General features: G+C 49.9%; 1 protein-coding gene across 1 annotated transcript in view; it reads left to right on the top strand.

The window, feature by feature from the left end:
* The first annotated feature begins 941 nt into the window (after positions 1-941).
* IFITM10 (interferon induced transmembrane protein 10) overlaps positions 942-15,153 on the top strand; it is a 17,215-nt gene continuing 3,003 nt past the window's right edge. The window contains exon 1 of the mRNA XM_004389424.1: positions 942-1,469. Coding sequence (XP_004389481.1) covers positions 942-1,469 — 528 coding nt within the window. The remainder of the gene's footprint in view (positions 1,470-15,153) is intronic.

Below are 15,153 nucleotides of genomic sequence, written 5' to 3'. Positions count from 1 at the left end.
GCACCGCGGTGGCCGGCCTGCGCTGCGGAGCGGAGGCGCGGAGCCCGCGTCCGGCCCTCCCCAAGGTTGAGCCCGGATCAGCCTGGGTTGACAAACTGCGGCCGCGAAACGACAGAAAGACGCGCAGCCCGAGGCGCAGAGGCCGGCCGCTGCGGATCCGCCAGTAGGTGAGAGCGCCCTGCGCGGCTGCGGCACCGGCCCGGGCTCCAGGGGCGCTGGGGACCCCGGGGCGCGGGGGGCGCGGGCGCCTTCGTGCTTCGTTGGAGAAGTGTTTCGCAGAGTGTCATTGTGCGTCTGTTGGTGGCACCGGTGAGTGGCTCCGTGCGAGTGTGCGCGCTTGGGGTCCGGGCATCTCTCTGGGTCAGGATCGGTGCGGAGACGCGCGTGCTAGCAGCCCCGCAGCTGTGCTCATCTTCGGGCGACGGTGTCTGAGCGGTGTGTCCACGCTGATTATCCCGGTGGGGAGCTGTTTACCTGACTGAGCGCGCGGGGCGGGGTGTGCCTGGGGTCTGGGAGCCGGCAGGTGGTGCGGGTGTTTGCGTAGGAACTTGTCAGCGGGTGTCTGCGGCCAGGTGACTTGGAGAGCTCTGCTGGATTTGCAGTTAGTGGCTGGGGCAGTGTCCCTGTGTGTGTGCGTGCCCCGTGTGGCGCGGGACGTTGGGGGCGCAGGGATGCTGTTTATTGCAACAGCGTGCCAGCCAGTGTCACTGGGCTTGGCAGTTGTGTTGTGCGTGTCCGTGGTGAATGTTTGTGCGCAGCTGGCAAAGTGATGAAAAGCCCCCGGTGTTCCTGCCAAGACCACTGTGAAGGACTTTGGCATCAGCAGCGGGCAGCTGGCGGCGGCAGCGTTGGGTGGGTGAGAGAGGCAGGTGGGCAGGCTGGCAGCTGGCCGCCTGGGGGACTTCCATCTCCTTCAGGGCTGTCCATGGCCCAGTGGGGTGATGCTGCAGGGTGCACGGGTGGGCGGTGCAGGGCGGGCAGGGCCCACCTCCTGCTTACTCTTGCCCTCCCTCCAGGCCCAGGGCCCCAGCCCGTGCCCAGCCCTGCTGGGAGCCCCGGCCAGCACCACGGACGGCACCCAGGAAGCCCGAGTCCCCCTGGACGGGGCCTTCTGGATCCCGAGACCCCCAGCTGGGTCTCCCAAAGGCTGCTTCGCCTGCGTATCCAAGCCCCCCACCCTGCAGGCTCCCGCGGCCCTGGCCCCCGAGCCCTTGGCCTCGCCCCCCATGGCGCCCACTCTGTTCCCTATGGAGTCCAAGAGCAGCAAGACAGACAGCGTGCGGGCCACGGGCGCCCCCCAGGCCTGCAAGCATTTGGCCGAGAAGAAGACCATGACGAACCCCACGACAGTCATCGAGATCTACCCCGACGCCACGGAGGTGAACGACTACTACCTGTGGTCCATCTTCAACTTCGTCTACCTCAACTTCTGCTGCCTGGGCTTCATCGCCCTGGCCTACTCCCTCAAAGTGAGCCCCTGCCCGGGTGGGGAGCAGGGGCCTGGCTCACTGCTCTGCTCTCCTCGACCCCCAGGGAGCAGGTGCAGCCGAGGGACGTAAGGACGAGAGGGGACCTGCCCGCAGGATCCGGGTGTTGGCTGGCAGGTCCAGGGAGGAGCAGCCCTGCGCTGGCCTGAGCCAGCAGAAGCTCCAAGGGTGTGGGGTCAGAGCCAGGCTCCCTGTGCAGCTGCCTTAGTGGGGCCTGTGGGAACGGGGTACAGACTGAGAGTCCTGTCCTGGACAGCCTCCGCCCCAGGACACATGGGACTGAGCCCAGAGGAGGGAGCGAGGGCCTGGAATCCCTCCCCTGGGGACTGTTGGGAGTCCAGTGTGGGCACAGGTGCAATACAGCCAGTGATTCATGGAGGCCCAGGCAGACTGGGTGGGAATCCCATCCAAGGTCCTCTCTGTCACACGCCGCTCTGGGTGACCCACCCGGACAGCCAGGGGAGCCCAGGGGAAGGGTAGTGTGAGCGTGACACCCCCCACCCCACACTGCACCCTTCTCCTCCATAGGGGCTGACTGGGAGCAGGGTAGGGTGCCTAGGGCTTAACCCCCAGCCCCCGGGGCAAAGTGGAGGGAATGGCTGGAGCTGGCCGGAGGGAGGCTGGGGTGGGCCCACTTATGGGGGGGAATCCCAGCCCTGTGGGTCCAACCAGCAGGGGGTGAGGGCGCTGCCTGGACTCAGTGCCCCTCCCCTGTCACTTGGAGAGTTTGGCTCATGCTTCACCACATCATCACTTTCCCTCGAACCTAGATTCTAGCGTCCAAGGCCGGATGCGTTTCCCTGACTGCAGCCACCCTCGAGGTGGGGGCAGCGGGGGGGGTGGGAGACATGGCGGGGGGCAGTGCAGAGAGGCTCAGCTGAGCCCTGTGCCAGCATCACACGCCCGGGCCACCTGGCTTCCCCGTCCTCCTCATGGCTCATCCTTCATCACTGTCCGCATCACTCACACCTCTGTCCTCAGGGCTGAGGACCCGGCCCTGGACCCTGCTGTCGGGAGCTCTGTGTGTGTGTGTGTGTGTGTGTGTGTGTGTGTGTGTGTGTGTGTGTGTGTGTGTGTGTGTGTGCACGTAGGTGTATGTACACTGAGCATGCAGCACAGGGAAGGGGACCCTGGAGTTGGGGGAGAGGCCTGGCTGGCCTGTCGCCTGGCTCCCCAGGGCTGTGCTGAGCAGAGGGTACAGTGGCTGGGGCAGCGAGGGGCCACGGCTGGCCGATCGTCGCTACTCTTGGCACCCTCTCGCCGTGTCCTGCCAGCGGCCTGCAGACATGGGTCCGGCTTCATGGCTCCCGTCCAGAAGCCATCCCCTCCTCCCTTGGCTCTGGCTATGGCCAGCCGGCTGGCACGGGGCGGGCCCATCTGGCTGTGGCCGGCCGGCTGGCACGGGGTAGGCCCATCTGGTGGGGCCGGCGGGCGCTTGCCTGGCAGGCAGCGTTGTAGGTAGGTCACGGGCTCCTGAATGGCAGGACCTGTGGTGGGGTGGGTGGCTGGGTGGGTGTGAGCTCGGAGCTTCTGAGGGACAGAGGAGAGCTCACCGTGCCTCCGTGCTGGGCGGCCCTCCTGTGCCCCTCCTGTGGGGCAGCGAGGGCGGACCGACTTTGGGGCTTACCTGGGGCAGGGGTGAGGTGAGCCTGCCTCTACCCCGGGCAGAGGGTTAGCGAGAACTCGCTGGCTCAGACTCTCGCACCCGGGAGTTGTCCACCTGCCCCTCCAGCTGCCCGTCTCGGGGTCCGCTGGGCCTGCCACCATCTGCAGCCAGTTGAGGGCACTTGCAAGGGCACCAGGTGGGCTTGAGGTCAGAAGGCCTTGGTCAAACCCCAGCTCAGTCTCTCAGAGCAGGGAGGTCGTGGCCTGCCTCCCTGAGCCCCTGCTCCGTTATCTGCCCGAAAACAAATTGAAACAAAGCCACACTGAAGTGGACACACATGACACGGGCAGAGGCCGGGCCAGCGGACAGGAACTGGGCGCCGTGTCCCTGCTGGCCTCCCGTCCATCCATCAAGCCATCGGTCCCCCACCGCACAGCCCTGCAGCCGACTCAGGCTACACTGGCTGGGTCTGGAAGGCAGACGGGAGCCCTGCTCTGCTCAGCCTCGCGTCCGGGCAGGCCGAGACACCAAAGGCCAATTCTCCATTCACCGCCGCCGCCAGAAGCTAACATCTGACGGTTTCATTCCCTGCCTCAGAGTGGTCGCTGGCTCCTGTCGTTGGCTGAACAAAGTCCAAACTCCTTATCTTGACATTCAGGGCCCTTTGAGATCCATCTTCAGCCCTTGGCCTGTCCTCCCCGCCCCCCAACACCTGCTGCCCAGGCATCCTGCAGACGTGGGTACAGGATGTGTGCACCTGGGTTTGGGAGGGCTGTTCCCTCAGCCTGCAGACCTTCTGTGGGACCTGGGTCTCTTTTTCTGTGACGCCTCCACTGACTACCCCTCAGGCCAAGTCCCCACTGCCCCCCGGGGGCCCCCGCACGGGGCACAGTCCTCCCTGCGCTGGTCATGTCTGCCCGTTCCATCAGACTTGTCCTTTCCTCGCATAGGGACAGGGCTGACCAAAGCAGGGGCTCGAAGAATGTCTGTCGGATGGGTGAGTGGGCGAGGACACGCGGCAAGATGGACGGCGCCATAGTGCTTCAGAGCAGGAAGGGTTCAGCCCCGGGTCAGGGTGAGGTTGAGGAGCAGGTAGCGGAGACTTCTGGGAGGGGTCAGCGTTTTCACTGGGCCCTGAAGGATGGACAGATGGACAGGTGTCCAGATGAGAAGATAGTGTGAATGAAGACATGGGGCTGGGCAGTTTGGCGGTAACGGCAAGGCCCCCTGTTCTCTTTGGGGAGCAGTAGGAGATAGTCGTGGCAAGGCAGATTGAGGCCATGTAGGGAAGGAGCTGGAAAACCATTGTGAGCGATTTGGATTTCATCATAAGGGAAACACGGAGGGGAAAGGTGTGATCTGTAGCCAGCGTGGAGAAGGGAGACGAGGAGGCTGGAGGTGTAGAGGAGGTAGGGTCCCGGCGGGGGCCGGGTGAGGAAGTATGCAGCTTGAAGGAGGGTAGGGATGGTGGGCACGAGAGGAGAAGCAGATGTATCCAGGACATGGCGGCTGCTCGATGTAAGCCCAGGAGGCTCTGAGAATGCCCGTGATGCAGAAGTCAGAAAGAAAGGATTCGGGGGGAGGATGCTGTATCCGTTTTTGAATGTACGTATTTGCCCACTCCCTCTGTTCTGAATATCAGCATCGTCCATCTAGCCATCCTTTACTTTCTTCCAGACTCAGGTTTGCTCTTTCCCATCCTTTCCTCCTTCAACTTATCCCGTCCATTCGTATAATCAATCCAGTGTCGTTTCTTCCGAATGTCAGCCAACCTCATCCATCCATTTATCTATCAATTCATTCATTTACCCACATTATTATTTTCCCTCCTTTATTCCTTTACCTTCCTCCATTTCTTCCCCCCCACATGCTGAATTCATTAATTTGCCCATCCATCTATCCATCCATACGTACATACTTTCTTCTGTCCGTGTTCACTATATCCATGGATTTCCCTCACCCCTTACATGCCCCTCCACACGCTCACTCGTTCATTCTTCATGAATGCATACATACATTCATCTGTCTTTCCATCCATCCATTTTCCTTCCTTCCTTCCCTCCCCCCGATCTCCTTTGCTGCTTCAGTTCATCCCCGAATACCATCCATGTTGTTGTTGTTGCTGGTAGGTGCCGTCAAGTCGGTTCTGACTTGTAGCAACCCTATGCACCCCAGAATGAAACACGGCCCCATCCCGCACCGTGCTCGCAATCCTTGCTTTCCCTCAGCCCATTGTTGCAGCCACTGTGTCAATCCATCTCGTTGAGGGTCTTCCTCTTTTTCGCTGGCCCTGTACCGTCTGTGAGTATACCAAATGGTTCATGCATTCCCAACACCTCCATCCACATGCTCATTCATCTTTCCTCTTCCCATTTGTCTTTTCATACACGTGTTTACCCTTCCTCCCTTCTTCCTCTTTTCTCTTGTTCCAGTTTTTCTTCTCCACCTATCTGTCCGTCCATGCCTCTGTCCTACTTCTAGCCATCTCTTCCATTTTCCGGGTATCCTGCATAGCCACATACCCAATCGATCATGGCGGCTCTGATTTAGATCATGGGTTTGAGTCCTGGCCTCACCACATTCTAGCGGTGGAACCTGAGTAGCTACATCTATCTGTGCTTCAGTTAGGTCTTTTGTAAAAATGGCGATGTACCTACCTCAGAGTGTTGTTAAGAGGATCAGCTGAGGATTCGCTGAGAGAATTAACTGGGTTAAGACAGTAGTGCTGTTAGCACCGTGCCATACACAAAGTAATTCCTTTTATTATGATGATTTCTTCATACATCCTCCTTCTCCATTCCTCCCTTCATCTCCTCTACCCATCCACCTACCCTGTCTATGATTTTATCCAGTCATTCAAGTGTCCATCAGCTTCACTCAGACATCTCTTTTTTCTCAGCTATGTGTCCCTCTAGCCATCTTCCCCCTTCTGTTTCCTCTTCCCTCTCTTCTTGCCTCCCTTCCTCACCTTTACTTATCCAGGTACTCCATCCATTAATTTATTCATCCACATAGTGATGCAAATATATTTATCTACGCTCTTTTCTTCCCAACTTTGTTATTCCCATCTCATACCCAAACCATGTGCCTCATTGTACACCTCATCTGTCCATCAGTTACTCTTTCCGCCTTCACTTTTATCCATAGATACACCCTGTTTGTTGTTGTGGGTGTCAGTTGCCGTCAAGTTGACTCCGACTCGTGGTTGATCTTATGTACAAAAGAATGAAACATTGCCTGGTCCTGCTGGCATGATCACGTCCATCATTGTGCCTGTGGTGCCAGTCCATCTCGCCAAACGTCTCCCTTGCCGTTGTTAGCCCTCTACTTCACCAAACACAATGTCCCCCTCCAGTGATTGGTCTTTTCCGATGATGTGTTTAAAGCAAGCAAGCAAGTTGGACCATGTTCTGTTGTAATCCAGGTTATCTTGGCTAATCTTTGGAAGTAGATCACCAGGCCTTTCTTTCTAGTTTGTCTTAGTCTGGCAGCTCCACTGAAACCTGTCTACTATGGTTGACTCTGATGGTATTTAAAATACTGGTGGCATAGCCTCCTCTAGCCTTCATTACTTTATCCACACAGCATCACCCCATTCCCCTAGTTATCTCCCCACCTATCCATCCACTCCTTTCATCCTCTTTTATCTAGTTTATCCACACACCTATCATGAATTTGTTTAATCTCTTCTTCTCCCCTCTTCCTCCTCATTCACCTTGCTATCCATCAGTTCATCCTCCATCTATGTATTCATTCATTTTCCATCACTTTGATCATCATGCCTGTCCTTCTGCTATCTCATCCTCCCTCTCTTACACGTATGTTAATATCATATCCATTCATTAAGCTGTCTAGTCAATCACCTGATTATCAATTCATCCAAAATCCCCAACATCCTTCCACTGCTCATCCATTTACTACACATGCAGAAAAGAGTCATCAATGCCAAGCAACGTACAATCCCTGCCCATAAGGAGCTTACATTCTGGTGGGGGAGACACAATAATAAAACTCCCAGTTACACATGTTGGGTGGTGACATCAGCTATGAAGAACACATAAAACATCGTCAGAGAGATTGGGGGTGCTGTTTTATCTGGGGCTGTCAAGGAGGCCTCTCTGATGAAATGATACTTGAGCGTAAGCCTGAATTAATTCATGAAGTAATTATAAGTGTGTCTGGGGAAGAGTGTTCCAGGAAGAGAGAGCAGCTATTGAAAGGCCCTGAGGCAAAGTCAGGTTTGATGGCCAGTGTGGCTGGAGGGGGTGGTGGGAGGTCCCACGAGTTGAGACCAGAGAGGTAGCTGAGGGGCCAGGCCAGGCAGACCTTGTAAGCCATGTAAGGATTTTGTAATCCTGGTAAGGATTTTGTCATTTAGTTTGAGTGAAATGGGAAACCATTGGAGAATTTTAAACAAAGGAGCAGTGTGAAGTGGCTTGCATTTAAGAAGATTACTCTTGCTGCTGGGTGGAAAATAGACTGTAAGGATACAAGGGGGTGGGGGAGGAACTGTCTTAATCATCTAATGCTGCTACAACAGAAATACTACAAGTGGACGCCTTTAACAAAGAGAAATTTATTCTCTCACGGGCTAGGAGGCTAGAAGTCTGAATTCAGGGCACCAGCTCCAGGGGAAGGCTTCCTGTCTCTGTCGGCTCTGGAGGAAGGTTCTTGTCATCAGTCTTCCCCTGGTCTAGGAGCTTCTCAGTGCAGGGACCCCGGGTCCAAAGCACACGTGCTCCTGGCTCTTCTTACTTGGTGGTAATGAGGTCCCCCCATCTCTCTGCTCGCTTCTCTCTTTTATATCTCAAAAGAGATTGATTTAAGGCACAACCTAATCTTGTAGATTGAGTCCTGCCTCATTAACATAACTGCCTCTAATCCTGCCTTATTAACATCATAGAGGTAGAATTTACAACACTTAGGAAAATCACATCAGATGACAAAATGGTGGACAGTCACACAGTACTGGGAATCATGGCCCAGCCAAGTTGGCACACATTTTTAGGGGACACAATTCAATCCATAACAGAGTCCAAATCGAAGTCTGTTGCATTAGTCAAGGCTTGGACCACAGGGGTAGGAGTGGAGGGCTAACACTGGTCATCGATGATATATTTTAAAGAAAAAGCCAACAGACTATCCTGATGGATTGGATGTAGGGTCGGGGGAACAGAGAAGAGCCAAAGATTACTCCAAGGATATTCATCTGATCCACTGGAAGAATGGAGGCGCCATTTACACAGATGAGGAAGACTGTACGAGGATTGGGTTTGTGGGGAAAATATCTTCACTCACCTTGTCCACTCACTAATGCATGAGCCCTTTTAACTACCCACCCGTGTGATTTCTCTCTTAAAGCCATCTATTTATGCTTTCCTTCTGCCATTTCACTTCCGTACTCTCAGTCATCCCTATATTCATTCAACCATTCACCAGCTAAATTCCTAGTTCCACTTACTCATCATCCATCTTTTCTTTCTTCTTCCGTTCCTTCCACTGTTAACCCACCAACCTCATATATTACTCCATTCATCTATCCATCCACTCAACCATCTGTCTAGTATTTTCTTCTCCTCCCTGGCTTCATCCGTGTTTCCCCTTATCCATGAATAGTTGTAGTAACAACACCAACAAATAACAACAGCCACAAAACAAATATTTGTTGACTTCTTAGTATATTATAGGCATGATTCTAAGTCCTTCCCATTAAAAAAATAATAATAAGTTCCCTTCAGTCAGTTCCTACTTGTGGTGACCCCATGTATATCAGAGAACTATACTCCACAGGGTTTTCAAGGCTTTGACATTTCGGAAGTGAATTGCTAGGCCTTTCTTCCGAGGGGCCTCTGGGTGGGTTTGAACTGCCAGTCTTTCAGTTAGCAGTCAAGCGCTCAACTGTTTGCACTACCCAGGAACTTCAAGCACTTGCCGTTATTTTATTTTATTTAATAATAAAAACTCTGAGATAGGTGCCATTAATATCCTTGTTTTACAGATGAGGAAACGGAGGCACAGAGATGCAAAGCAACCTCCTTGAGGTCACCGTCTAGTAAATAGCGGATCCAAAACTTGAATTCAAGCATATTTCTTGAGCCCTTGCTTCTAATCACTAGGATTCTTCCATCCATCCGTCTGTCCATCCACTCATCCCCCTTCCTCTTTTTCTCCATTGTCCTGAACTCTGTCTGCTCTCAGTTGATCCACTTATCTATCCAGTTTATTTATCTGTCTTTCTGTTGTTGTGGTTGTTGGTTGCTGTCGAGTCAATTCCAACTCATGGTGACCCTATGTGTGTATAGTGGATCTGCTCCACAGGGTTTTCAAGTCTGTGACCTTGCAGAAACAGAGAGTCAGACCTGTCTCCCAAGGCGCCTCTGGGTGGGTTTGAACCCCCAACCTTCTGGCTAGTAGTCGAGTGATTGACCCTTTGTGCTATGCAGGAACTCCTTCCTACTGCTTCCCATTCTTTCTAGCTGTCCGCTTAACCCTCTGTCTAATCATTCATCCATTAAAAAGTCTCTTTATCAACCCTTTGTCTCTCTCTTTTTCCTTCTTTCAACTGTGTATCCACTCATCCTGTCATCCATCCGTTTCCCATTCCTTCATGCCTTCTTCCCTTCCTTTCATTTCATGTTTCCCATTTATTCACCTCCAAATCAAGTTGCCCATTTATCAATTTATATATTATCCCTCCCTCTTATTTCTTCTGTCGCTGTTCTCCAATTATCCATTATATCCATACACATAGCTAGCCATTGAGCCAGTATCAATTCATCTGTCACCCTTTTGCCCATCCTCCCTCTTTTTCTTTCACAATTCATCAATATGGCCATGTAATCAATGTATACATTCATGAAATAACTGTCCTCCATGTCCTCATCAATCCATCCATCTGCACATGCATATTCCTTCCTTTCCTTGCTTTGAAGGACTCACCTAACTATCCATCCATAAGTCTACCCATGCACTTGCCTTCTTCCTCCATTTTCACCCACCCAACACCACCCATCCACCTCTTTGCCCACACCATCATGAACCCATCTATCTACTTCACTCCTCCATGTTCTGCCTTTGTTCCTTCTACTTTCTGCCCATCTCACCACCACCATCATCCGTCCCTTTGTTTTATTTCTGCTTCTCTGACCACTCTTCTCGGGCTCTTTTCCTGGTTGCTTCTCGTCTCCCTGATCTTTTAACACTGGGGTTCTCCAGAGCTCAGTCTTGTTCCTCTTTGCATACTTACTCCCTGGGTGCTTCTCATCCAGTCTCATGGTTATAAATACCATCTTTATGTTGGCCTATCTTTGTATCTCCAGTCCAGACTCCAGATTCATAAAAACTGCCTATTGAAAATTTCTAGCTGTATGCCTAGAAGACATTTGCAACTTAGCATATCAGAAATAGAATTGCGGGACAAACCCCAAACCTACTCCTCTTGCCATCTTCTTCAACTCCCTTCTTTCAGTTCTTCAAACCAAAACACCTTGAGATTATCTCAAATCTCACTCTTCTAAAAGAAAGACCTGACACTTCAAAAAAAATAGCCACTGAAAACCCTGTGGAGCACAGTTCTGCTCTGACACCTGTGGGGTTGCCATGAGTCTTGAAATTGACTCGACGGCAGCTGGTGGTGGTGAAATCACACCCCACATCTGATCTCAGTAAATACCTTCAGCTCTGCCTTCAAAATATATTCAGAAACTGACCCGGTTTTACCACATTCACTGATGCCACCCTAGTCCACACCGTCGTGATCACCACCTGGACTATTAAATTAGCCTGTTCTCTGCTTTTGCTCAGCTTCTGCCTTTGCGCTCTTCACTCTGTTCTTACCACAGCGGCGAGAATTACCATTGCTAAAATGTGTTAGATCATGTCAATTTTCCTCTCAAAATTAGTCCTAAAAGTCGCCCACAGGCCATACACAATTTGCTCTTTGACTGTTACCTCTCTCACCTGATCTTGTTCTCTTTCCCTGGTGTGCTCTGGCCTCCTGGCTGCTCCCCAGACCCACCAGGTGCCCCGCACCTCAGAGTTTGCTCTCTGCTTGGCATGCTTTCCCCACAGACAAACTGAGTCTCTCACATTTCTCACATCCTTACTCAGATATCCCCCTCTCGATAGGATTTTCCCTGCCAGCCTTGCTAGTGTTGTCCCTCTGCTTCCTATTCCCCTTCTCCTCTTCAGTTTCCTTCTTGGCACATTCAGCACATTATATATTTTACTTATTCATTGTATTTATGTTCTCCTTAGAATGTAAGCTCCTTGAGGACAGGGACTTCGTTTTCACTTCTGTGTAACCAAGACCCAGAACAGCAACTGCCCAGAGCAGACACTGAGTATTTATGTATTGATTGATTGAATGAGTTGACTAATCTGCCTATTCATCTACCATCCATTGGTCTACATGATAATTTATCCATCCAACCCCCTTCCCGCCTTTCCATTTACCCACCTATCCTACCCTTCCAACATAATTCATATATCCATCTTTCTGCTTGTCCCAATGATTCAGCATATATTCGTAAGATTCGCAAATATCCGTTTGTCCTACCCATCAGCCTATATTCCTGTATCCATATATCAATCTCTTCCATCCATTTGACATATATTTATATATCCATCTACCCACCTGTGCCACCTGTCTACCACGCATTCATACGTTCTGTCCATTTGACGTACATTTATCTATCTACACACCTGTCTCTACTCAGGTGTGTAGCACACATTCATGTATCTATTTATTTCCTGTCTTACCCATCTGGAATACATTTCTATATCCATCTATCTGCCTGTTCCAACTATCCAGCATACACTGATGTATTCATCTATCCACCAGTTCCAACTATCCCACATGTATTCATATATCTATGTATTTGTGTATTCATATTCATAATCTATCCACCTGTCCCTTCCAGTCAACATACGTTCATATATCCACTTATCTACTTGTCCAGCATACATTCCTCTTTCCACTTATTCTCCTGTGGATAGATCCACCCAGCATACATTAATTTATCCATCCAGCTGCCTGTCTCACTCATACAGCATGCATTTCTATGTCCATTTCTCTGTCTTTCCCATGCATCCAGTATACATTCATGTATCCTTTTCATCATCCTCCATGCATCTACCTAATCAAGTCATCTCTCCAGTCCTCATCTTTCCTTACCTCCTTTACCCCCAACCACCGTTCCCAATCCATTCATTCACCCATCTGCCTTCCAGCTTTCTTCCCTCCAACTTATCCATCCACTTTAGCCATCCAACTACTTATCTTCCTTCCATCGTTCCTCTCCTCGTTCAGAGTATCCAACAAAGAAATCATGACCAAGGATTTCTTTAAGCAATTCTGGATTGTTCTATCATGAGAAAAATCAATGAATACAAGTCACCAAATTAATGAATTAGAGAAGAATTGCATGTTTATCCCATGGGAATTTCTTAACACAGTAATAGACTTCAATAATAAAATGAACATCAGACTTCGTGGTGAATGTTAAGGCCAAGAATGAGACTAGGCTGCTTGTTATCTTTCTATTCAGCATTTTTCTGGAAGTCTCTGCCTTCATTTTATAAGAGCTTATTTTATACCAGACACAATGCTAATGCTTCATATCTTCCAATACATTAAGTCCTTTATACAACCATACAATGCAAATACTGTGATTATCTCCATGTTGCAGATAAAAGTACTGAGGCACAAAAAGGTTTGTTAACATGTGTAAGGCTATACAGCGGTTGACTGGCAGAGTGGGATTCAAATCTGGGCAGTGTGTCTCCAGAAATTGTGCTCTTAACCAATATGCTACATTGTCTAGGAATAAGGACAGGAAGGAAGTAATAGAACTGCTTTTATTTACAGTAGATATGATTTATTATGTAGAAGATTTTGTCAGTCATCACAATTAATTAGTGGACAGTTTAGCTGGATACAAAATCAATCTGCAAGTCACTTGAATTTTAATATACTATTAAAGTTCAGTTAGAAATGTAATTTAAAACTAGACGTTACTTACCTATAATAGCAACCAAAATAAATAGAATAAGATTAAACCTAACAAAAAATGTAATAGCTCTTTTTGGAGAAAATTACACTTTTTTTAATAAAGACATCAAAAAGATAATTGGGTGATGCAACATCTTAGAAAGGACAAAATTCAGTGAAGATGTCAGTCCTCTCCAAATTCACTAGAATAAAAACTCCACAAGGGCATAGACCTTCTTCCTTCCTCCTTCCCTCCCCTGATTCTTCCATCCCTGCTTCTTTCCCTCCCTCTGTCTCTCCATCTTCTTGGCCTATTCTGTACAGTACTTCTTCCAAGTTACCCATTCGCCTGCCTCCCCTCCCTTCCCTATCCCACCCCACTCCATTCTACTCCACGCCACTCCATTACATTAGCTCTCTTTTCCTGGCTCCCTCCATCCTCTGTTGGACAACTATCTTGCCTCTTCTCACCTCTCCTTTTGTTCATTCCACCCTTCTGCCTTATCCAGCTATCCACCCATAAGAGAATGCATCCACCCAGTCATGCACTCTTCCTTCTGCCCAGGTATGTACTCACCACAGTAACCATCTATCCTTCTGTCCATCCATTCTTCCTCCTCCTGTCTCCCGTCCATCCTCCTACCACCCACCAAGTGGTCTACACACCTGGCAGTCCAAGCATCTGTCTTCCCACCTTCCTTCCTTCAACCCAGCCTCCGTCTTTTGTCCATTCAACCATCTGCCAATCTATCAGTGCAGAGACACTCTCTCCCTTCCTCTCTTCATCTCTCTCCTTCCTCTTTCTCTTCCTCCCCCCTAGGTTTTGGTTTTGGCACTTGTTTGGACTTTGTGTAAGGGGAGAGTGTTGAGGAGAAGGAAACCCCAAGACTCATCCTGGATGGAGGGTAGCATGCTCCTTAGGGACTTCTCTTTGCAACCAGAGGAGCTTGGAAACTCGTACAGCACTGCCCACTGTCTTCCCATGACTTCTTGGGCTCCAACCCACTCCCTTCACTTTAATATCCCTTCTCAGAGACCCCAGGACCACCACCTGTCTTGTTTATTCGCAGTCTTCCATTCTCAGGGAACCCCAGGTAACTTTAAACTGTTTTTGTTGTTGTTAGGTGCGACTGAGTCAGTTCTGACTCATAGTGACCCCATGCACAACAGAACAAAACACTGCTGGGTCCTGCGCCATCCTCACAATCGTTGTTATGCTTGAGTCCATTGTTGCAGCCACTGTCTCAGTCCATCTTGTTGAGATTCTTCCTGTCTTTTAGTGACCCTCCCCTTTCCAAGCATGATGTCTTTCTCCAGGGACTGAACCCCCCTGATAACATATCCAAAGTATGTAAACGAAGTCTGGCCAGTCTTGCCTCCAAGGTGCATTCTGGCTGTACTTCTTCCAAGACAGATGTGTTCGTTCTTCTGGCATCCGTGGTGTAGTCAGTATTCTTCGCCAACACCGTAATTCAAAGGCATCAATTCTTCAGTCTTCCTTATTCATTGTCCAGCTTTCACATGCGTATGAGGTGATTGAAAACACCATGGCTTGGGTCAGGCGCGCCTTAGTCCTCCAAGTGCTTTTTAACACTTTAAAGTGGTCTTCTGCAGCAGAGTTTCCCAATGCAATACGTCATTTGATTTCTTAACTGCTGCTTCCATGAGCATTGATTGTGGATCCAAGTAAAATGAAATCCTTGAGAACTTCAATCTTTTCTCCATTTATCATGATGTTGCTTATTGGTCCAGTTGTGAAGTTTTTTTTTTTAATTTTTTTTATTGTGCTTTCGATGAAGGTCTACAGAACAGATAGTTTCTCATTAAACAGTCAGTACACATATTGTTTTATGACGTTGGTTAACAACCCCACGACATGTCAACACTGTCCCTTCTCGATCTTGGAGGACCTTTTTATTGGTGAAAATATACATAGCCAAAGTTACACCATCTCATAAGTTTTTACATGTATGATTCAGTGACATCGATTACGTTCTTCCAGTTGTGCTGCTATTCTCACTATCCTTTTCCAAATTATTCCATCACCATTATCTTCAACTCACTGCCCC

The sequence above is a fragment of the Trichechus manatus genome, unplaced genomic scaffold (assembly GCF_000243295.1).
Source record: "Trichechus manatus latirostris isolate Lorelei unplaced genomic scaffold, TriManLat1.0 scaffold00244, whole genome shotgun sequence".
NCBI lineage: Eukaryota > Metazoa > Chordata > Mammalia > Sirenia > Trichechidae > Trichechus > Trichechus manatus.
The sequence above is the reverse complement of the archived record's forward strand: the minus strand, read 5'-3'. Positions and strand labels throughout refer to the sequence as shown.